Genomic DNA, 22,894 nt, shown 5'->3' on the forward strand with positions numbered 1-22,894 from the left:
CAATTTGAGACCTGGCTGCTCCATTCTGATCCAGCTCTCTGCTGCTGCCTAGGAAAGCAGTGGAAGATGGCCCAAGTCCTTGGCCCTGCACTTTGTGGGAGACCTGGAAGAAGCTCAAGGATCCTGGCTTCAGATTTGCATAACTCCAGCCATTGAGGGCAATTGGGGAGTGAACCAGCAGATGGAAGATCTCTCTGTCTCTCTCTCTGCCTCTGCCTCTCTGTAACTCTGCCTTCCAAATAAATAAATAAATCTGAAAAAAAAAAGATGTGACAAAAAAGGAATCTTTACACATTGTTGGTGGGAATTCAAATTAGTTCAAGCACTGTAGAAAACAACATGGGAATTCCTCACAAAAATAAAAATGGAAGTACCACAGGACCCATCAATCTCACAGCAGGGCATATATGTCCAGGAAATGACAATCAGCATGTTCAAGGACGCCTGCACTCCCACATTCATTGCACCATCATCACTGCAGCCAAGATATGGAATCTAAGTTCCACCAATGGAAAATACAGGAATGAAGAAAATGCTGTACACCCACAAAGGAAAACGAATGATGATGATTGAAAAAGAGTGATGCTATGTCATTTTCAACAACATGGATGAATCTGAAGACACTCCAGTAAGTTAGGAAAGGAAGACACAGGAGAGGGACACATACTCCATGATCCCATATACTCTTGCTTGGGAAGTGTAGGAATTTGAATTCACAGAAGTAAAGAATAGTGGCTGCAGTACAGAGCCAATAATATTGTACTATATTCTTGGACACCTCCAAGAGAATAAATTCTAAGTGTTCTTTCCACAAAAGTATGCTAAGTAGTGTATATATTAATTAGCTCAGTACAGCCTTTCACAACCTATACATATTTGAAAAAACACATTGCACATAATGATGTATATTATTTTTGAGAATCCAACATTGCAAACACTCCTCTAGTTTCCCTGTGGTTACCTCATCTCTCACCCTGTGATTACCTCATCACTGCCCCCTTGCCTGCTTCCACCTGTGAGAGTCAGTCTGCCTCCAGGTATTATGAAAATGGAAGAGATTCTTCCAAACTCTGGAAATTTCTCTGGAGATGCTCATTAGAAACTTTTAATTGTTTCTGTGAATTGGGAACTGGGAGAAAGCTTTGCTACTTTTGTTTTCTGTTTCTTCTCAACTGTCACTGAAGTCCAAGTGAGGCGATAAATGTGTTTCTGTGGGGAGTTGAGGCCATGGAGTCATGAACTGGTCTCTTGTGGTCTGGCTGCTTCCCCTGCACACAAGCAGGGGGTCGCATCTGTCCCCTGAGCCCAACTTCCTGGCAGCCTAGAGAAGTCAGCTGAGTATTTTCTCCTTCAATGTGGAGACAGTTTGTAAAGGAAGGAGGCACACCAGGGGCTGCGTATGGATAAGTGGTCTGTTTGGCAAAAGGGTTTCAGAGGAGGTGCAAAAGCCACAGAGGAAGAAAAAGTAATTCTTAGACTTGGGCTGAGCTTGTGGAGAGCGACTGGGGATCTGAGATCCTACACCAATCTCTAACTGCTCCCAGTGTGTTTCCAGAAACCCTTCTAAGGATGACTGTTTTTAAAAAGTTTATTGATTTGAAAGGCAGAGATCGAGATGAAATAGAGATGCAGATGTAGATAAATAGGTAGAAAATAGGGTGAGAGAGATCCACACCACTGACTCACTCTTCAGACGTACACAATAGCTGGTGCTGGGCCAGCCTGAAGACACAGTCAGGATCTCCCCTGTAGGGAGCAAGGCCCCAAGAACGTGAGCATCTCCAGGATGCCCATTACAGGGAGCTGGGACTTGAACCTAAGCACTTCAGTTCCAAGTGGTGCCTTAGCAGCTGTGCCAAATGTTCATCCCAACTCCTGGAATTGGAGGAGGAGGCAGGATGGGAGTGGGCTGGGAGGGTGGGTGTGGGGGAAGAACCATTGTAGTCCTAAAGTTGTACCTATGAAATTTGCATCCATTCAATAAAAGCTACAAAAAGTAATAAAGCCTAATTTTTGTGAGGAGTCTAATTCAGAAATCACAATTATAATTGCAGCCTGCAGTATAGAAATCATAGAGAAATGTACATGATTCCTCAAGTTATTTCAGTAACACTGCTGTGCATGTGAGGAGTTGGTTGGTGCTAATGGGATCATTCATCTCTGTTTACCAACATGGCTGAGAGGCAATTGCTGAAAAAATCATGTTTCTCTCACACCAGGTTGACACATGTTTATGGAGATGGTAGTGTAAATATACCTGTCCTGAAAATCAATGCTGTCTGTTGATCCAGGTGGGACAATCTTGCTTTCTGAAGCTAGGAAGAAGACTTTCAGGAAAAGTTGTATTTCTGCTTGAGGATTTCAGACAGCAGGGCATTTAGGACTTCAGTGTCCTTCAGGTTCAATGTGTCCTTTGATGCTGTGTCTAGTTTTAAATTCTGTCATGTTCAAGCTCATTCTTGTGTTTCCTCCATTTAAATGCATTCAATTCACAAAATAACACATCTCAGAATTTTATTTTGGGGACCAGCACTGTGGTGCAGTGGGTTAATGCCCTAGTCTAATGCGCTGGCATCCCATATGGGAGCCAGTTCAAGACCCGGCTGCTCCACTTCTGATCCATCTCTCTGCTGTGGCCTGGGAAAGCAGTAGAAGATGGCCAGGTCTTTGGATTACTTAATGAAGATGATCATTCTCTGTGATTGTATAGCACAGAACAAAGTACCAATGTCACCATGACCAGGCTACCAAATTCAATAATTGACTCCACCAATATTTAGATGAGTCATATGACTCCATTTAGCTAAATGAACTTTATCTTGAAAGGAAAATATAACTAGGTCATAATAATGGTCTTTTTTGCAAGACTTATTTGGAAGAGTTACACAGAGAGAGGGAGATGAGAGAGAGGCAGAAAGACTGAGAGAGAGGGATTGAGATTGTTCTTCCATCCACTGGTTTACTCCCCAGATGGCTCCAACACCCATACTGGGCCAGGCTGATGCCAGGATCCCAGAGCTTCTTCCAGGTCTCCTGCATGAGTTGCAGGGGCCCTTGCTCTTTGGCCATCTTCCAGTGCTTTCCCAGGTGGGGAAGCAGAGAGCTGGATTGGAAGTGGGACAGCCGGGACTTGGATGTGGGCCCATATGGGATGCTGGCACTGCAGGCAGTGGCTTAACCTGCCTAACATGCCATAGCACTGCCCCCTGTGTGGTCTTATGACTGTTAAAGTAGAGAGACTAGGTAAGCATTAGTCACTCTGAGCTACGCATTTCAAATCCTGGGTAAAGCAACACAGCCAAGTTTGGAAATATTCTGAAGAAAGAATATATATCAGAAAGAAATTGTCTGTGAAGAGAATGGTTTAGCCATGAATCCTGGATTATTTTCATAAAAAGTAGCTCCCATCCCACGTCTCCATGCAGAACCCTCTGCTTTGAATGTTATAGTCAGACCCCTGGGAAAAAAGAGAGGACAACACAGAGTCAACAGTTGGAACATCTTCTCTTCCAGATTTTCCTGGGAATCCTATGGGATTCATCATTTCTGGGTGGCCATCGTTTCAGTTCCTTCACAGGATGTAAGCCACTGTGCACAGGTTTGATTCTCAGGCACCTAGCTGTGGCCAACTCCTGGTCATTCTCTCCAGAGGAATCCCAGAGACCATGGCGGCTCTCGGGCTGAAGCATTGCCTCAGTGATCATCAATGCAGGCAGGCGTGTCTAGGGGCACAGAGTGGCCAGGGGCACCTCCATCAGCACCACCTGCCTCTTGAGTGTCTTCCAGGCCATCACCATCAGCCCCATGAACTCCAGATGGGCAGAATCAAAGCCAAAGCTCCAAAGGTCATTAGCCTTTCCAGTGTCCTGTGCTGGGTCTTGCACACGCTGATAATTATCAGAGATTCCTAAACTTATGAGTGACAAATTGAGAAATGACAATATGACAAAAACTATAGATTTTGGATACTGTTCTGCTGCCCCAGGTGACCAAGACACACAGACAGTTGTCGACCTGCCATGATGTCTTGTGGTTTCTGCTTATGCTCTGGGCCAGTGGCTCCATGGTTTTCATTCTGCACTGGCACAGGAAGAGGGTCCAACACATTCATAAGAGCAACATCTTGCCAAGATGCTGCCCGAGATCACAGCTCCCCAAAGAATCCTAGTGAGCACATTTGTATGCTTGGGTTCCTTTTCTTCCATCATCTTTATTTATTTTCATGTTTTGGATGAGACTGCTGGTGGCTGTTGAACACCTCGGCCTCCGTCATCAGTAGTCCTTCCTACACTGCCACGGCCCCCAGGGTGTTCTTCACAGCATGTGACACAGGGGAGTGAGTGTTGTCACTTTGTGGAGGTGCATGTGGGGAAAGCTGGAGTGTTTGGAGAGGTGAAAGCATGCAAGAGAGTGACAGAGCAGAGAAAAAAAATCAGGGAAAGGGGTGCTCTGGTTTGGATTTCAGTTTGAGCGAGGGAGGGTCCATGTGTTAGAGGCTTGGTCCCTGGGTGGCACTATTTGGTGCTGGTGTATCCTTTAGAAGGTGGGGTCCAGGGGCCAGCACTGTGGTGTAACTGGTAAAGCTGCCAGCTGTGGTGCTGGCATCCCATATGGGCACTGGTCTGAGTCCCAGTTGCTATACTTTTTTTTAAAAGTATTTATTTATTTGAAAGGCAGAGTTACAGAGAGGCAGAGGCAGAGAGAGAGAGAGAGGTGTTCCACCTGCTGGTTCACTCTCCAGATGGTTGCAATGGCCAGATTGTGGCAATCCAAAGCCAGGAGCTGGGAGAGTCTTCCAGGTCTCCCATGCAGGTGCAGTGATCCAAGGACTTGGGCCATCTTCTACTACTTTCCCAGGCCATAGCAGAGAGCTGGTTGGAAGTGGAGCAGCAGGGACTTGAACTGGCACCCATATGGGATGCTGGTGTTGCAGGCGGTGGCTTAACCTGCTGCACCACAGTGCCAGCCCCTGCTCCATTTCTTTTTTTTTTTTATAATTGATATAACATTTATGAAAAAATTCAAACCACAAAATAATACTGTATAGCTGTATCATGTATTTCTAATGCATTCAAAAATGTCAAGAATACCATAACATGTACATTTAAAACAGTCTTTACTTTGAAGGCAAAAGTAATTAGTTAAGACCTGGGAATGGTGACAAAGAGGTTTAACCAACTCTAAAAATGTGTTGGTTTTCAAAGAGATATTAATTTTAGGAGCCAGCACTGTGCCGCAACAAATCAAAGCCATGGTCTGCAAGTGCTGGCATCACATATGAGCACCGATTTGAGTCCCGGCCGCCCCACCCCCAATCCAGCTCCCCACCAATGCACCTGGGAAAGCAGCCAAAGACACCTGGGAAGATGTCCAAAGTCCTTGAGCCCCCGCACCCACGTGGCCTGCTCCATTTCTGATCCAGCTTTCTGCTATGGCCTGGGAAGGCAATGGAAGACCACTCAAGTCCTTGGGCTCCTGTACCCATGTGGGAGACTCCGAGGAATCTCCTGGCTCCTGGCTTTGGATACACACAACTCTGGCAATTGAAGCCACTTGGGAATGACCTAGTGGGTAGAAGACTTTCTCTCTCTCTCTCTTTCTGTGAGGGTGTATGTGTGTGTGTGTGTGTTTGTGTTTGCCTCTCTGATATTCTGCCTTTCAAATAAAGAAATAAACATTTTTTTATTTTTTAATTTTTTTACAGGCAGAGTGGACAGTGAGAGAGAGAGACAGAGAGAAAGGTCTTCCTTTGCCGTTGGTTCACCCTCCAATGGCCGCCGCGGCCAGCGTGCTGTGACCGGTGCACCGCGCTGATCCGATGGCAGGAGCCAGGAGCCAGGTGCTTTTCCTGGTCTCCCATGGGGTGCAGGGCCCAAGCACTTGGGCCATCCTACACTGCCTTCCCAGGCCACAGCAGAGAGCTGGCCTGGAAGAGGGGCAACCGGGACAGAATCCGGTGCCCCAACTGGGACTAGAACCCATTGTGCTGGCGCCGCTAGGCGGAGGATTAGCCTAGTGAGCCGCGGCGCCGGCCTAGAAATAAACATTTTTTTTAAAACAGTGGGGCCCTGTGGCAGTCCTTAAGCTATTAGGGGGTGCCCTCAGAATTCTGTTCACTTGTGATTTCTTGGGTTAGATTTTTGATGGAAGCCTGGGTTTGGGCCCACACTCCTCTGTTCTTGGTTCAGCAGAGGGTCACTCAGTCTAGTAGGTGCTTCTACCGTGGCCTCTTTTTGCCCTTACTGAAAGGCTGAGGCAATGGGGCTGCCTGCTGGCAGGCCTGACCCCCTGCCTCAAAGTGGGAACTAAACAATGTGTTACCCTTCAGAAAGCCAGCAACCTTGTAATTTGCTGTAGGAACCTACTAATGAAGGCGTCACGGGGATGTGATGCCCCTGCATGGAGACCCTGGGGGCGTGAAGTCCTGGACATGGCAGAGGAAAAGGGGTGGCAGAGACTTTTATTCCAAGAGCTGCTGTAACAGGTCCCCACACCTTGGGTAACTTGAAGCAACACAAACTTATTTCTGCACAATTCTGGAGGCTGGAGTCTGAGTTCCAACACTGCCAATAACACAAGACAACCTGAGAACAGATTGGAGACCTAACTTAGGCTAACCCAAAACCAGCTACTTACTATGCATGCTTTGGATGCCCTTCAATCCCTGCTCTGGAGCCAGCCTCCTCTACTGCCGCCAGTCCTGCCTCATACTTCAGGCCCACAACCACTGGGGTGCATATAGCTCAGCTGTCCCAGAATCTGCACCAGCAATTGCTCCCTCTGCTTCTAGGAGCCTCAGGCAGTCTAGACTCTCTAAAATATACAGTTTCTTAGGGGTTTTTGAACCGACGAACATTTGAGGTGAGAGGTCTGCTAATGTCCTGTTTGCTCATTGCAGAACATTCTTAGGGACCTAAGTCCCACACTGTACTCTGCACTGTGTAGGATTATGTGTCAGGTAAAGATTAACTACAAGTTCACTGCGAGCATCCAGCAACTCTTAGAGCAAGAAAAGTATCTGACTGTCCAAGTGAAGGAACTTGAAACTAATGAATTTACTACAGCCCCTGACCAAAAAAGCAGAACTTGCTAGAAGAAAATGTTAGTGCTTTATGTGATGCTGTGGCTAAGAAAGCAGGTACTGTGGAAGCTCAGGTTAAATGATTACACAAGATCACTATAACCATAAACTCAAGGCCCAAAAAGACAAACTTGATAAAATAAATAAGTAATTAGATGAATGTACTTCTGCTACTACAAAAGTCCAAGTAGCATTCAAGATGGCTGACAGAAATCTTTAAAAAGCACAAGAATCTGTGATTAGTACAGAGAAAGAAATAAAAGATTCTGAGAAAGAAGTAGAAGACCTAACAGCAGAGCTAAAAAGTCTTGAGGATAAAGCAACAGAGGTCATAAGAAATACAAACGCAACAGAGATCTCAAAAATACCATTGAGGGGGTGGCACTGAGACGTAGCTGGTAAAGCCGCCACCTGCAGTGTCAGCATCCCATGTGGGTGCTGGTTCGAGTCCTGGGTGCTCCACTTCTGATCCAGCTCTCTGCTATGGCCTGGGAAAGCAGTGAAAGATGGCCCAAGTTTTTGGGTCCTTGCACCCACATGAGAGACCGGAAGAAGCTCCTGGCTCCTGGCTTTGGATTGGTGCAGCTCTGGCCATTGCCGGCAATTAGAGAGAGAACCAGTGGGTGGAAGACTTTTCTCTACCTCTGCCTCTCCTCTCTGTGTAACTTTGACTTTCAAATAAATAAATAAATCTTAAAAAATCATTGTATCCCGTAAAAGATAATCCTGTTGAAGAAGTTTCAGTTTTGAGCTAAGAAGATTTTGAAGCAATCAAGAATAGAGATTCCATAACAAGTCAGATTTCACTTTTGGTAGCCCAGTGTCATGAAATGAAACCAAACCTTGGTGCCATTGCAGAATATAAAAAGAAGGAAGAATTGGACAAAATTACTTATGAAAGAGATAATTTTAGACAAGCATATGAAGATCTGCGGAAACACAGGCTTAATAAATTTATGGCAGACTTTTATATAATAACAAATACAAGAGAATTACCAGATGCTTACCTTGGGAGGGGAAGCTGAACTGGAGCTTAGAGACAGCTTGGATCCTTTCTCTGAAGGAATCCTGTGCAGTGTTCCACCACCTAAGGAAAGTTGGAAGATCTTCAACCATTCAGGAGGAGAGAAAACACTTCGTTCCTTGGCTTTAGAGTTTGCTTTCCATCATTACAAACCCACTCCCCTTTACTTCATGGATGAAACTGATGCAGCCTTTGATTTTAAAAATGTGTCCATTGTTGCATTGTATCTATGTGAACAAAAATGCCCAGTTCATCATAATTTCTCTTTGAAACCACATGTTTGAGATTTTAGATAGACTTATTGGCATTTATAGGACATAAAATATAACAAAAAGTGTTGCTGTCAACCCAAAAGAAATTGCATCTAAAGGACTGTGTTGAATTTGTTCATACTAAAGACTTCCAATTAAGCTGGGATACATTTAGTGTATTATATTGATTTTCTATTGTAGTGAATTATATAAAAATACATATTCCTAAACTGCGAATATGGCGCTGCGAGTGGTGTGGAGCGTGCGGGCCGCGACTTGTAGGCTGCTCACGGCCTCTGCGCCCGCTGCGCCCTGCTCGCCTCTGCCCTGGTGGCTGTGGGCGGGCGCCGTTCCGACGCTGGGCACTGGACCCGCTCTGATCTCAGTGCGTAAACTCACAGAGAAACATGAATGGATAACAACAGAAAATGGTAGTGGAACAGTGTGAATCAGCAATTTTGCACAGGAAGCTTTGGGAGATGTTGTTTATTGCAGTCTGCCTGAAGTTGGGACAAAATTGAAAAAACAAGATGAATTTGGTGCCTTGGAAAGTGTGAAAGCTGCTAGCGAACTCTATTCTCCTCTATCAGAAGTAACTGAAATTAAAGAAGCCCTTGCAGAAAACCCAGGACTTATCCACAAATCTTGTTATGAAGATGGTTGGCTGATCAAGATGACGCTGAGTAACCCTTCAGAACTAGATGAACTAATGAGTGAAGAAGCCTATGAGAAATACATAAAATCTATTGAGAAATTAAAGTGGAACCCTTACATGAACTAGTATGGAATAACTTATTCCAGCACAGTTTTCTCTTTTTTTCGTGTTTTTTTTTTTTAACTTTTATTTAATGAATATAAATTTCCAAAGTACTGCTTATGGATTACAATGGCTTCCCCCCCATAACGTCCCTCCCACCCACAACCCTCCCATTTCCCATTCCCTCTCCCCTTCCATTCATATCAAGATTCATTTTCGTGTCTCTTTATATACAGAAGATCAGTTTAGCATACATTAAGTAAAGATTTCAACAGTTTGCTCCCACACAGAAACATAAAGTGAAAAATACTATCTGAGTAATAGTTGTAGCATTAAATCTCAATGTACAGCACACTAAGGACAAAGATCCTACATGAGGAGTAAGTGCACAGTGACTCCTGTTGTTGACTTAACAAATTGACACTCTTCTTTATGGCATCAGTAATCACCCTAGGCTCTTGTCATGAGCTGCCAAGGCTATGGAAGCCCCCTGAGTTCACCGACTCTGATAATTTTTAGACAAGGCCATGGTCAAAGTGGAAGTTCTCTCCTCCCTTCAGAGAAGGGTACCTCCTTCTTTGATGACCTGTTCTTTCCACTGGGATCTCACTCACAGAGATCTTTCATTTAGGTTTTTTTTTTTTTCAGAGTGTGTTGGCTTTCCATGCCTGAAATACTCTCATGGGCTTTTCAGCTGGATACGCATGCCTTAAGGGCTGATTCTGAGGCCAGAGTGCTGTTTAGGACATCTGCCATTCTATGGGTTTGCTGTGTATCTCACTTCCCATGTTGGATCATTCTCTCCCTTTTTGATTCTATCAGCTAGTAATTGCAGACACTATTCTTGTTTCTGTGATCTCTTTGGTTCTTAGTCCTATCATTATGATCAATTGTGAACTGAAATTGATCACTGGGACTAGTGAAATGTCATTGGTACATGCCACCTTGATGGGATTAAATTGGAATCCCCTGGTATGTTTCTAACTCTGTCGTTTGAGGTAAGTCAGCTTGAGCATGTCCTGAATTGTGCATCTCTTCCCTCTCTTATTCCCACTCTTATATTTAACAGTGATTACTTTTCAGTTAAGTTTCAGCACTTAAGAAGAATTGTGTATTGATTACAGTATTCAACCAAAAGTATTAAGTAGAACAAACAAAAAAATACTAAGAGGGATAACATATCAAGTTGCTCATCAACAGTCAGGGTGAGGGCTGATCAAGTCACCGTTTCTCATAGTGTTCATTTCACTTTAACAGGTTTCCTTTTTGGTGCTCAGTTAGTTGTCACCTATCAAGGAGAACAAGTGGTATTTGTCCCTTTGGGACTGGCTTATTTCACTCAGCATAATGTTTTCCAAATTCCTAACAGGGATCACTTTTCAGTTAAAATTTAAACACCTAAGAATAATTGTGTGTTAATTACAGAGTTCAACCAACAGTACTAGAACAAAAAAAATACTAAAATGGATAAAGTATTACATTGTACATCAACCATCAGGACAAGAGCTGATCAAGTCACTGTTTCTCATAATGTCCATTTCATTTCAACAAGTTTCCCCTTTGGTGCTCAGTTAGTTGTCACCAGTCAGGGAGAACATATGATATTTGTCCCTTTGGGACTGGCTTAATTCACTCAGCATGATGTTTTCCAAATTCCTCCATCTTGTTGCAAATGACCGGGTTTCGTTGTTTTTGACTGCTGTATAGTATTCTATAGAGTACATGTCCCATAATTTCTTTATCCGGTCTACTGTTGATGGGCATTTGGGTTGGTTCCAGGTCTTAGCTATTGTGAATTGAGCTGCAATAAACATTAATGTGCAGACAGCTTGTTTGTTTGCCAATTTCATTTCCTTTGGGTAAATTCCAAGGAGTGGGATGGCTGGGTTGAATGGTAGGGTGATATTCAGGTTTCTGAGGAATCTCCAAACTGACTTCCATAGTGGCTTAACCAATTTGCATTCCCACCAACAGTGGGTTAGTGTCCCTCTCCCCCCATATCCTCTCCAGCATCTATTGTTGGTAGATTTATGAATGTGAGCCATTCTAACTGGGGTGAGGTGAAACCTCATTGTGGTTTGGATTTGCATTTCCCTGATTGCTAGTGACCTTGAACATTTTATCATGTGCCTGTTGGCCATTTGGATTTCCTCTTTTGTAAAATGTCTGTTGAGGTCCTTGGCCCATCTCTTAAGTGGGTTGTTTGTTTTGATGTTGTGGAGTTTCTTGATTTCTTTGTAGATTCTGGTGATCAACCCTTTATCTGTTGCATAGTTTGCAAATATTTTTTCCCATTCTGTCGGTTGTCTCTTCACTTTCCTGACTGTTTCTTTTGCAGTACAGAAACTTCTCACTTTGATGCAATCCCAAATATTAATTTTGGCTTTGACTGCCTGTGCTTCTGGGGTGTTTTCCAAAAAGTCATTGCCGGTACCTATATCTTGCAGGGTTTTTCCAATGCTCTCTAATAATTTGATGGTGTCAGGTCATAGATTTAAGTCTTTAATCCATGTTGAGTGAATTTTTGTGTAAGGTGTAAGGCAGGGGTCTTGCTTCATGATTCTGCATGTGGAAATCCAATTTTCCCAGCACCATTTATTGAATAGACTGTCCTTACTCCAGGGATTGGTTTTGGATCCTTGATCAAATATGAGTTGACTGTAGATGTTTTGATTGATTTCTGGTGTTTCAATTCTGTTCCATTGGTCTATCCATCTGTTTCTGTACCAGTACCATGCTGTTTTGATTACAACTGCCCTGTAGTATGTCCTGAAATCTGGTATTGTGATGCCTCCAGCTTTGTTTTTGTTGTACAAGATTGCATTAGCTATTCGAGGTCTCTTGTGCCTCCATATGAATTTCAGCATCATTTTTTCCAGATCTGAGCAGAAGGTCTTCGGTATCTTGATTGGTATTGCATTGAATCTATAAATTGCTTTTGGGAGAATGGACATTTTGATGATATTGATTCTTCCAATCCATGAGCATGGAAGATTTTTCCATTTCTTGGTATCCTCTTCTGTTTCTTTCTTTAAGGTTTTGTAATTTTCATCGTAGAGATCTTTAACGTCCTTGGTTAAGTTTATTCCAAGGTATTTGATTGTTTTTGTAGCTATTGTGAATGGGATTGATCTTAGAAGTTCTTCCTCAGCCGTGGCATTGCCTGTGTATACAAAGGCTGTTGATTTTTGTGCATTGATTTTATACCCTGCTCCTTTGCCAAAATCTTCTATGAGTTCCAATAATCTCTTAGTAGAGTTCTTTGGGTCCCCTAAATAAAGAATCATATCATCTGCAAAAAGGGATAGTTTGAGTTCTTCCTTCCCAATTTGTATCCCTTTAATTTCTTTTTCTTGCCTAATAGCTCTGGCTAGAACTTCCAGAACTATATTGAATAGCAGTGGTGAGAGTGGGCATCCCTGTCTGGTACCAGATCTCAGTGGAAATGCTTCCAACTTTTCCCCATTCAATAGGATGCTGGCCAAGGGTTTTACATAAATTGCTTTGATTGTATTAAGGAATGTTCCTTCCAAACCCAGTTTGCTTAGAGTTTTCATCATGAAAGGATGTTGTATTTTATCAAATGCTTTCTCTGCATCTATTGAGATAATCATATGGTTTTTCTTCTGCAGTCTGTTAATGTGGTGAATCACATTGATTGATTTGCGAATGTTGAACCATCCCTGCATACCAGGGATAAATCCCACTTGGTCTGGGTGGATGATCTTTCTGATGTTTTGTTGCATTCTATTGGCGAGAATTTTATTGAGGATTTTTGCATCTATGTTCATCAGGGATATTGTTCTGTAATTCTCTTTCAATGCTGCATGTTTTTCCGGCTTAGGAATTAAGGTGATGCTGGCTTCATAGAAAGAATTTGTGAGGATTCCCTCTTTTTCGATTGTTCTGAATAGTTTGAGAAGAATTGGAGTCAGTTCTTCTTGAAATGTCTGGTAGAATTCAGCAGTGAATCCATCTGGTCCTGGGCTTTTCTTTGTTGGGAGGGCCTTTATTACTGTTTCAATTTCTGTCTCAGTTATGGGTCTGTTTAGGTTTTTTATGTCTTCCTGGTTCAATTTAGGTAGGTTGCATGTGTCCAGGAATCTATCCATTTCTGATAGGTTTCCCTGTTTGCTGGCATACAAGTCCTTGTAGTAATTTCTGATGATTCTTTTTATTTCTGTGGTGTCTGTTGTTATGTTTCCTTTTTCATCTCTGATTTTATTGATTTGGGTCTTTTCTTTTTTTAGTTAGTTGGGCCAATGGGGTGTCAATTTTGTTTATTTTTTCAAAAAACCAGCTCCTCGTTTGGCTGATTTTTTGTAATTTTTTTTTTTTTGGATTCAATCCTGTTGATTTCTACAGTTTTCTCTTAAATTAGTGGTGGACAGGACTTAAAATTGCAACTTTTAGCAATCTTGATGGAAGAAATACTACTTTCAACTCTGCTACTGGAAGAAAATATACTCTAACTTTGTAATGATTGCAGATAAACTTAATATGCATCTTTTTCACAGTACCTTGTGATATTTATACTAGGCTCTAGGCACTGGTATTCAGAATCCATGAAGTGATCTGTGGTAAAAAGTAGTTTTACAAATAATGTAATTCAAGGATCACATTGTTATCTTAAGCCTTATGTAATATTGTAACTTGCTTATACTCATCCCTGGATTGGAGTCAAAATATGTAATGATCTTTCCATTGGAAGTAACTGGGAATACACAACAGTTTTTGTTAGTTGTACGGTGCCAGAGAAAGAACAATACTATTTTAATTTTTGCAATATACTGCATTTGCTGGTGCTGTTTTATGCAGTGAAGCAGCAGCTCTACAGCAAAATAAGAAACAGAAATAAAATTTCAACTTCCTCATATCATGTTTTGATGTTAATAGTTGATTAAGTGACTTGGCTAGTATCTCTGAAGATGCTAATTTTAACTTATAGAAAGTTATGTTTTAAAAGAAAGTTTAAACTGTAACAATGAAAGGTTCCAAGAAATGTTTCCTTTTAGTTGCAAATTAATCCTGGTAGAATCAAACACTTGTCATCTTTAATATAGGCAAAAAGAAATCACTGAGTTTTCATCACGCTAGGTTAGAAATGAGAAGAGGAAAAACAAGGAAATGTGAACCTTTTTTGATCAGCATAGCACATGGTATTCTTAAGAAGTGAAACCATATGCAGGTTTCTACTTAAGTAATGGGAACAGAGGTGGCCATGCAGGGAGGGCCTGTGAGCTGCAACACTGTCTCAACCACTGCTTAGTTAGGGTGCCAAATGTTATTTTCAAGTGGTTAATATATATGGCATACTTACTGTCTCTAAATTAGTCAACTATAACAGTTTTAGGGGCTGGATTAAATACATGTACAAATAAATAGATATTCATACACACAAAGCACAAGCTTACTCCTGTATCATTTTCCTAGTTACTATAGAAAAAGGGTAATATTCAGATATTACCACCTCTGGTGGTAAACAAACAGCAAAAATGAGAACTTGGAAGCAGGTAAGTAAATAACATGCAAACCTTCTCAGCTCTTTAGCAAAAGAAAGCATCTTTCCAGGAGTGTCCTAATGGCCACATCATGGCTGGACTGTCCATCTGTACTCTTAACAATGGAGTACCCAGATAATTGTCTCCCCATTTGAGTAATTATTAATTGGGCTAACTAATCTGACTCTCTGCTTTAGAAATACACAAGTCACACATAATCTGTCCCCAAAATCAGCATAGTACTTATATAAATTTACCTTTTTGTTTTGAAGGTGATCTCTTATATTGCTTTGCCCAAGCTAGCTAAGACATCTGTTACTACCACCATTTCTCAGAAAGGTGATGGGGACAGTAAGTGATTTAATAGTTGTATGTTAAATGTGGAGTGCTCCATTTCCTAGGCTACTCTTTATCATCCCTAGACATATGTTACTCTAAATTAAATAGGAGTGTTTGGCATTGCACTTAGAAAATTAGGTTCCCACATTAGAGTGCCTGGGTTTGACTCCCAGCTCCCAGCTCCCAACTCCAGCTTCCTATCTCCCTGGGAGACAGCAGGCCAGTTGTCAAGTTCCTGCCACTCATGTGGGAGACCTGGATTGAGTTCCTACTTTTGGCCTCCTGGCTATTGTGGGGATTTCAGTAGTGTAGTGAAGCAATGGAAGGGAGCGTGCTCTCTTTGTGTCTCAATTTAAAATTTAAAATAAACAAAATGAAAGATGAAAAATACTTCTCTGAAAATACTTAAGTATTCTCCTTTATTTGTTCCTAGTTACTTTATTTTTTCAAAAATCCAGCTCTTCATTTTATTAATTTTTGTTTCAATTATGTTTCTTCTCTCGGTTTAATTATTTCTTTCTTCTACTAATTAGGGTATGGCTTGTTCTTATTTTTCTAGGTCTTTGAGATGCATTGTTAGATTTGATGCCTTTTCAATTTCTTGATGTAGGTGCTAATTACTCTAAACTTAAACACTGCTCTTGCTGTATCCCATAGGTTTTCATATGTTGTGTTGTCATTAAATTAATGTCTAGGAAAAAAAGGATCTTGAGACCATTTTGAAGGCCAAATCCAGGTTCTGGTCAATGGGAAATTACCAGGTGCTGTATGGAGCCAAAGCTCAGCACACATCCTCACTACTGTAGCAGAATATGTGAGCATTTCTGAGAATGGAGGGCATCAGGACTGGGGCAGGTTCCCGAGGAGCACAATTCCCTGGATCTCTATATGGGAAGATCTGAGTGGACAGGGGTCTTTTCTGCATTCCAGGAGCTGCCAGGTACAGAGACACCCTGGTGTGTCTGGTAGGAGAGGTTGTTCTTTGGTATCCAACACTCAGGGATGGAGATAAACACTGCTCCTATCACGTCCCCAGGGTCTGTTGGTATGCTTTTCAAATAATGATTTCCTTATTTTATATGCTTTGAAGAGCCTTTTTTTTTTAAAAAAAGGATTTATTTATTTATTTGAAAGGCAGAGTTACAGTGAGAAAGAGAGAGTGGGAGAGGGAGAGAGAGAGAGAGAAAGGGAATCTTCCATCTGCTGGTTCATTCCCTAAATGGCTGCAATGGCTAGGGCTGGGCCAGGCCAAAGCCAGGAGGCCAGGAGCTTCTCCCTGGTCTCCTACGTGGGTGCAGCACTTGGGCCAACATACTTTACATCTGAAGTCCTCCTTTCATGTTCCTTCTTCCTTACATGAAAACATCCCAAGAAATAATCATCACCAATCCTTTTTTGGATATATTGCAATACTGAAACACCATAGATAATTCACAGCACATTCATTTGTAAGATACTAGAATAAAGCTAATTAAGTATTCTCATCAATTATCCCTTGCCCAATGCCAGTTTGCTCTCCAGATGGAGTATTCTGCATCACATTGAGATGCAGCCCCCTTTCTATGCAATTCAGATATCACATGGTGCTCCATGGTGATGCATCCCAACATTCTTTGGAAAATTACTTAACTTCCATCCTCTGGTTTACTCCCCCGATGGCCACAACAATCAGGGCTGGGCCAGCCCAAAGCTAAAAGCCAAATCCTTGGGCCATTTTACACTGCTTTTCTGAGGCCATTAGCAGGGTGTGGATCAGAAGTGGAGCAGCTGGGAGCTGAACTGGCACCCATGTGGAATGCTGATGTTGCAGTTGGCAGCTCTATCTGCTATGTCACAAAGCCATCTTGAAACCTTTTTCTTTAATTAGAAAAGGTATATAGCATATCCATTCCTAATTTTTTAAAACACTATGTTATGAAGATGGTGCTTGTTTATTCTATAGAGTAAGTCATTAAAATTACTATTACATGTAAATAGTGATAATTCCTTTTACGAGCCATCCTGAAATATAAGTAAAACTGTGGTGACAATAATAAAATACAGAGTTAACAAAATAGAGGGATGCCTTTATGATCAAATTTCCAACAGTCAGAAGCATATTTAGGAAAATAATAAACATAATATCATAAGTTCATAATCTCATTTAGTTCAGAGAGAAAACTGACCATTTTGTTTTTTTATTCATTTTTTAAAAGATTTATTTATTTCTTTGAACGTCATGTTACTCAGAGAAGGAGATGCAGAGAGAGAGAGAGAGAGAGGTCTTCATTCACTTGTTCACTCCTCTGATGGCTGTAATGTCTGGAGCTGCACCAATTTGAAGCCAGGAGCCAGGAGATTCCTCCGGGTATTCCCATGTGGGTGGCAGGGACCCAAGAACTTGAGCCATCTTCCTCTGCTTTCCCAGGCCATAGCAGAGAGCTGGATTGGAAGTGGAGCAGCCAGGACTTGATCCGGTGCCCAGATGGGATGCCAGCACTGCAGAAAGCAGCTTTCTCTGCTATGCCACAGCGTTGGCCCCAAACTGTCCATTTTAACTTGCATTCAAGGACCTATGTCAGGGCCAGCATTGTGGCTCAGTAGGGTTATGCCACCACCTTCAATGCTGAAATCCCATGTGAGCACTGGTTTGAATCCCAGCTGCTGCACTTCCTATCCAGTTCCTGAGTAAGGTGCTTGGGAAAGCAGCAGAAGATGGTCCAAATGCTTGGGCCCCTGCACCCACATGGGAGACCTGGATGGAGTTCCAACCTCCTGGCTGTGGAATGGTCCAGCCCCAGCTGTTGCAGCCATTGGGAGTGCATGGAAGATCTCTCTCTCTCTCTCTCTGTAACTCTGCCTTTCAAATAGGTAAATAAATCTTTAAAAAAGAAAAAGTTAAGGCAGAAAGAATAAGAATAGTGAACAAATGTCAAGAGGTGCACATGGTAATTAGATAAATCCAATCTCAAATATATGCAGCGTTATTTTTTTTTTTGACAGGCAGAGTGGACAGTGAGAGAGAGAGACAGAGAGAAAGGTCTTCCTTTGCCGTTGGTTCACCCTCCAATGGCCGCCGCGGCCGGCGCGCTGCGGCCGGCGCACCGCGCTGATCCGATGGCAGGAGCCAGGAGCCAGGAGCCAGGTGCTTTTCCTGGTCTCCCATGGGGTGCAGGGCCCAAGCACCTGGGCCATCCTCCACTGCACTCCCTGGCCACAGCAGAGGGCTGGCCTGGAAGAGGGGCAACCGGGACAGAATCCGGTGCCCCAACCGGGACTAGAACCCGGTGTGCCGGCGCCGCTAGGTGGAGGATTAGCCTAGTGAGCCGCGGCGCCGGTCATATGCAGTGTTATTTTAAAACAAGCAGACTGACTATTCCTGTTAAACATTGTTTGACTATACTTAATCAGTTATAAATATATGCACCTAAAATATAAGGCTTAAAGTAGAAAAATGAAAAATCAATTTCATGTGACTTAATTAATTAATGACTGTATAAATGTCAAATAAAATAGGCTGTAGATTTAAAGCAGTTTATTATTGTGACTAATATTTTTATATTTCTAAGTATATATTATCCTACTATGATTGCTTGATAACAAATGTAATCTAATAGTGTGTATTACACCCTATATACATTCACACATGTGTGTAAGCATGCGTATAGGGTCTTGTAATATGGCTACCAAATAACTGTGCCTATACTATTGTACAAGAAGTGAGTATTATAAAGCAAATACAAGGTACATGTTTCTGATAATGTTGGGGGATTTTGTATTGCTTATCCAGGCAAAGCAGAGCCTGGGTACCCTGGAGTCACAGCTCATGAGAAGATAGGGGCTAAGAGTTGGGAAACAGCCAGCAAATAATGCAGAGATGTTCACTGTCAATCGACTGGGCTTACAAAGAAGAGCCAAATACACTTGGAAAGTGGAGGAGACCGTGTAAAAAAATACAAATGTGCTCACCAGAGCAAGGATGCTCCGAGTAGCTCTGGATTCAGGGGAAGTCCTGGGGGAAGCATTCCTGGGACCATGAATGTGCTGCACCTGCTGCTTGTGTCTGTGCAGGCTGAACACCATGGAGCTGCTGGCCAGGAGCATGAGCTCCAAGGACACAGCATCAGGCAACAATAGTAGTGCCAAGAAGAGCGAGCCTGTGAAGGTGTCTTGGAAGACAGCGTTACAGTACCCATAGTCTTTTCTCTTTGTGATGCTTGTGTTGATCCACTTACTTGTCACGTAGATGGGGGAAATGGTGTTTATTAACATGTTCAGGATCCAGCACAGCATGGAGGAGAGGCCTATGTACCTGGGAGCTTTGACTTTAAGCTCTGCCCACCTAGAGTTCCTGGGGCTGATGGTGATGGCCTGGAAGATACTCAAGAAGCAGGTGCTTTCGATGGACACGGCCCTGGACACTCTTTGTACATAGAAAAGAAGGCTGCACTCAGCATCGCTGGGGAGAAATTTCCCCCTTAAAGCTGTCACTGCCTCTGGCACTCCACAGGAGAGAATGACCAAGCAGTTGGCTACAAGGAGGTGCCTCAGAATCAAATCTGTGCATCTTGCCTTGAATCCAGTCAAGGAATGGAAGACATGATGGGAAAGAAGAGAGAAGTTCCCCAGAATTCCACATATGACCTGAGCTAAGAAGAGCGTTCCTGTGGCCACCTCCCAGGAAGCCATTCTGCTAGCTCCTGGTGACTGACATGTATTTTCACACCAGGTACCTGCATGAGAAGACCAAGAGTGAGATGCATGTACAGCACCAGCTGAACCCCAACCTTCTCCAGGAACTGTGATTCCGCCACTGAGAAATCCTGAGAGCTCTTCTTCTTTTATTAAGAGATCTGCCCCCGCCCCCCAAATTGAAGTACTCTCTTTCACAATAAAATAGATACAACTGGAAACCATTGCACTTAGGAAAATAAGCCGGTCCTCCAAAAATAAATACCTTATGTTCTCTCTCATCTATGGTAACTAATAGAGTACCTAAAAGGTAATCTATAGGTGTGAAGTTGACACTCTGTGATGTGATGATTTTGAACAGCCCTTGTCTTGACTGTTGAGGAACAATGCTTTTTTGCTTGTTTGCTTTTTTTGTTTTTTCTTCATACTATTTGTTGAACTCTCCACTTAGAGTAGGGTTAATTTTATGAATTTAAAGTTAACTTACAATAGATCTTGTGAAAAATAATAATAGGAATGGGAGAAGGAGGAGGAAGAAGGGTAGGAGTATTGTCTGGGGGGGGGGAAGTGTGGGAAGAATCACTATTTTTCTAAATTTGGATATATGAGATGCATGAAGTTTATCTTCCTTAAGTAAGAAAAAAAAAGAGATTTCCAAGAGTTTAGGGTGTAACCTGCAGACAAGACTTACAGTGTGTGAATCACTGCAGTGAAGAGCACACACTGGCACCGTCTTTGCTTTCCACAAACATGTGAGGCACTCCCTGCTATTGCTTATATTATAAATAAGCAGGGAACTCAGAGAAGGAGAAGGTCAGTGTTTTGTGTGAATTCATAAACAGGCTGGGGGACTTGAACAGGTGAGGACTTGAAACTGCCTGGACTGGCACTGAAGACATGAACCACCACACGTGTGATAAGCTGGTTAGCTGTGATCCCCAAAGAGCCTAGATAATGAGGGAACTTTAAAAAAGTCCTTGGAAAATTTTAATTAAAAGATAAGCTTATTATAGTGCAGAGATTTCAAAATCCATGCATCATGTTTTCCATAATATGCATCTCCATGATCTTTTTGAAGAACCCTTCATATGCATGAATTTTAAAAAAATGTTTTGGACTAAAATAAACTTACCTTTTAATTCCACTTCCCACTCACTTCTCTGAAGTATCCTCTCACATTTGTTTTTGTTTTCATAACTTGTTATCTTATTTTGGATCACGGAATACTTTATTTGATGCTATTGGTTGTTAACAAGTCCCTATTTATGTCTGCAGATCAGCAAATAGGCCAAAATCAATGAGGACTGGAAGATGAGAGATTTTCACCAGTGGAGGTGCACTGAGAGCCATGCAGACCCCAGGAGCCTGCCCCACATCTGGTTGGAGTAATGAAAGGAAGAAGGCCTCCACAGGAAGAGGGAAAGTTTAACCTGCTTTCATGCCAAAAATACAAATACAAGGACACCTATGATAGGAACTATTAGTCCAGACCATTCCATAAATTATGGGATGGGAAACAATATTGCATAACATAGCTTTGTGAAACCCATAGTTATACAATTTATTTTATTTAAATGCCAGTTCCCCAACTTAAAGAGGGGAAATAATCAACCATAATCCAAAGACCACAGATGTCTTCAGTATAAACTTAATCATTGTCTTCATTAGTGGTATCATACACCAGAGTTAGAGAACACATTCCCAACAACTGTCATTCAGTACACAGGAAAATGCGATCCATGTTGATTAATCCCATCTTTATTTATATACATGGAGGTATTACAGGCACACCGCTAGGCATCCTAAAATTTGTACCACGATTCTGTAAAGCTGGTTCAATAGCAGATGATCCTGGAACTACAAATGTACTCCAAAAAGTTCTTGGAACAGTCCTGAAGTACCTTGAAGTCAGACTTCATTATCACTTATATCAAATGCCAACAGTCACTGCCATTGATTATTATACCAAATTGCTTTAGGAATTACCTAGAATTCCAATTAATTCTTTCGTAGCTCAGCTCATACCTCAGGAATTATTCTTCCTCCCTGTGGGGCCTTGACTTTGGATGCGGTTCATACATAGACACCCAGGAAGGTCCTCCTTTCCTCTGACATACTTTGCTTCATGACTCTGCCTCTCAAATTGAAATAGAACTCATCCAGCTTCTTCCCAGTGGCATCACGATGCGCTCAGTGAGAGGGTCACAGCAGTCAGTACAAGTGCAGAGGGAAGGCTGTCAGATCCTGAGATATGGGTTTGTGATTCCATGACCTCACCTCCCCACAGACAGAACATTAATTATTATCCACTTGGAGCAGCAATTAGAGTGTAGAGTTGGGACTGGAGACTGTTTATGAAAGTTTTTTCCCAGATGCTAATTATTACTGCAACCAGTAGAAGTTTTTGAAACTCAAAGCAATTTTGATGTGTTTGAAAAGGCTTTTTAGACAGTCATTGCAATAGTGCAATGGGGTAAGAAGGGAAAGTGGAGATCTGACACACGAGGCACTGGCAGCAAAGGATGGGAGTCTCACTGCATTTCTGGATCCATCAGAAGTCACTTTTATAAAAAAAAAGTGCAGCTTCCTAATCTGTAGACCATTGAGCTACACTGTAACTTAGGAGCTGAGAAACAAGATGAGACAGAGTAAGTGAGCAGGCTTTTTGAAGATATACAAGAAAAGGTAGAAAATGATGCTAAGAATTTAATTAGAAACCACTGGATTTATTTGTATAGCTGTGTTCCATGATATTCATCTCATACACAATTCAATGCCAGCTGATTTAGAAATGTTGTAGGAAAATAAATTTAACAGTATGGCTTCCACTCAGGATAGGAATTACCAACAGAAATAATATCAATAGAAGCGAGAAGATACAAAAGAGGCACTGAGAAATCAAAGTATGGGGTCAGATGTTTAAGAGGTAGATCCTGGCTTCCTTTTGATTTTACAAGAAAAGCTAATACCATTCACCGAATTCTACAGTATGGAATGGTTACCACAGTTCTCCATGGATAGCTAGAGAAGGTTCTGTACTCTCTCTATGTGTGTAATAAAGAGTAGGAAGAGTCTACAGGAATCTTCTAGTCCTGTGTAGAAGGTGTGTTTGGGTGATAATCGCCAGAACAGAAGGTTTCATCAAACTGTGGACACTTGATGCAAACAAGAAAGACAGTAATTGTTTGAATCCTGAAAACACCAGTAGCCTATGATTATGGTAAGGCTATTTTCTTACACAATTTTGGTAATGAACATTTAAAGCAAACT

At 42.1% G+C, this 22,894-nt stretch overlaps 2 protein-coding genes and 2 pseudogenes across 6 annotated transcripts in view; 2 read left to right on the forward strand and 2 right to left on the reverse strand.

Moving 5' to 3' along the window:
- ORYCUNV1R1504 (vomeronasal 1 receptor oryCunV1R1504) overlaps positions 1 to 22,894 on the reverse strand; it is a 119,762-nt gene that overhangs the window by 45,407 nt on the left and 51,461 nt on the right. The window lies entirely within an intron of this gene.
- Positions 3,469 to 4,254, forward strand: ORYCUNV1R-PS1558 (vomeronasal 1 receptor oryCunV1R-ps1558 pseudogene; annotated as a pseudogene).
- LOC100338632 (glycine cleavage system H protein, mitochondrial pseudogene) lies at positions 8,595 to 9,137 on the forward strand (annotated as a pseudogene).
- On the reverse strand, positions 18,659 to 19,621 carry ORYCUNV1R1573 (vomeronasal 1 receptor oryCunV1R1573). The gene has a single exon (NM_001167260.1). The coding sequence runs from the start codon at positions 19,619 to 19,621 to the stop codon at positions 18,659 to 18,661; it is 963 nt and encodes a 320-aa protein (NP_001160732.1).

This window comes from Oryctolagus cuniculus, chromosome 18 (genome assembly GCF_051225735.1).
Source record: "Oryctolagus cuniculus isolate XC-2025 breed Fujian yellow rabbit chromosome 18, ASM5122573v1, whole genome shotgun sequence".
NCBI lineage: Eukaryota > Metazoa > Chordata > Mammalia > Lagomorpha > Leporidae > Oryctolagus > Oryctolagus cuniculus.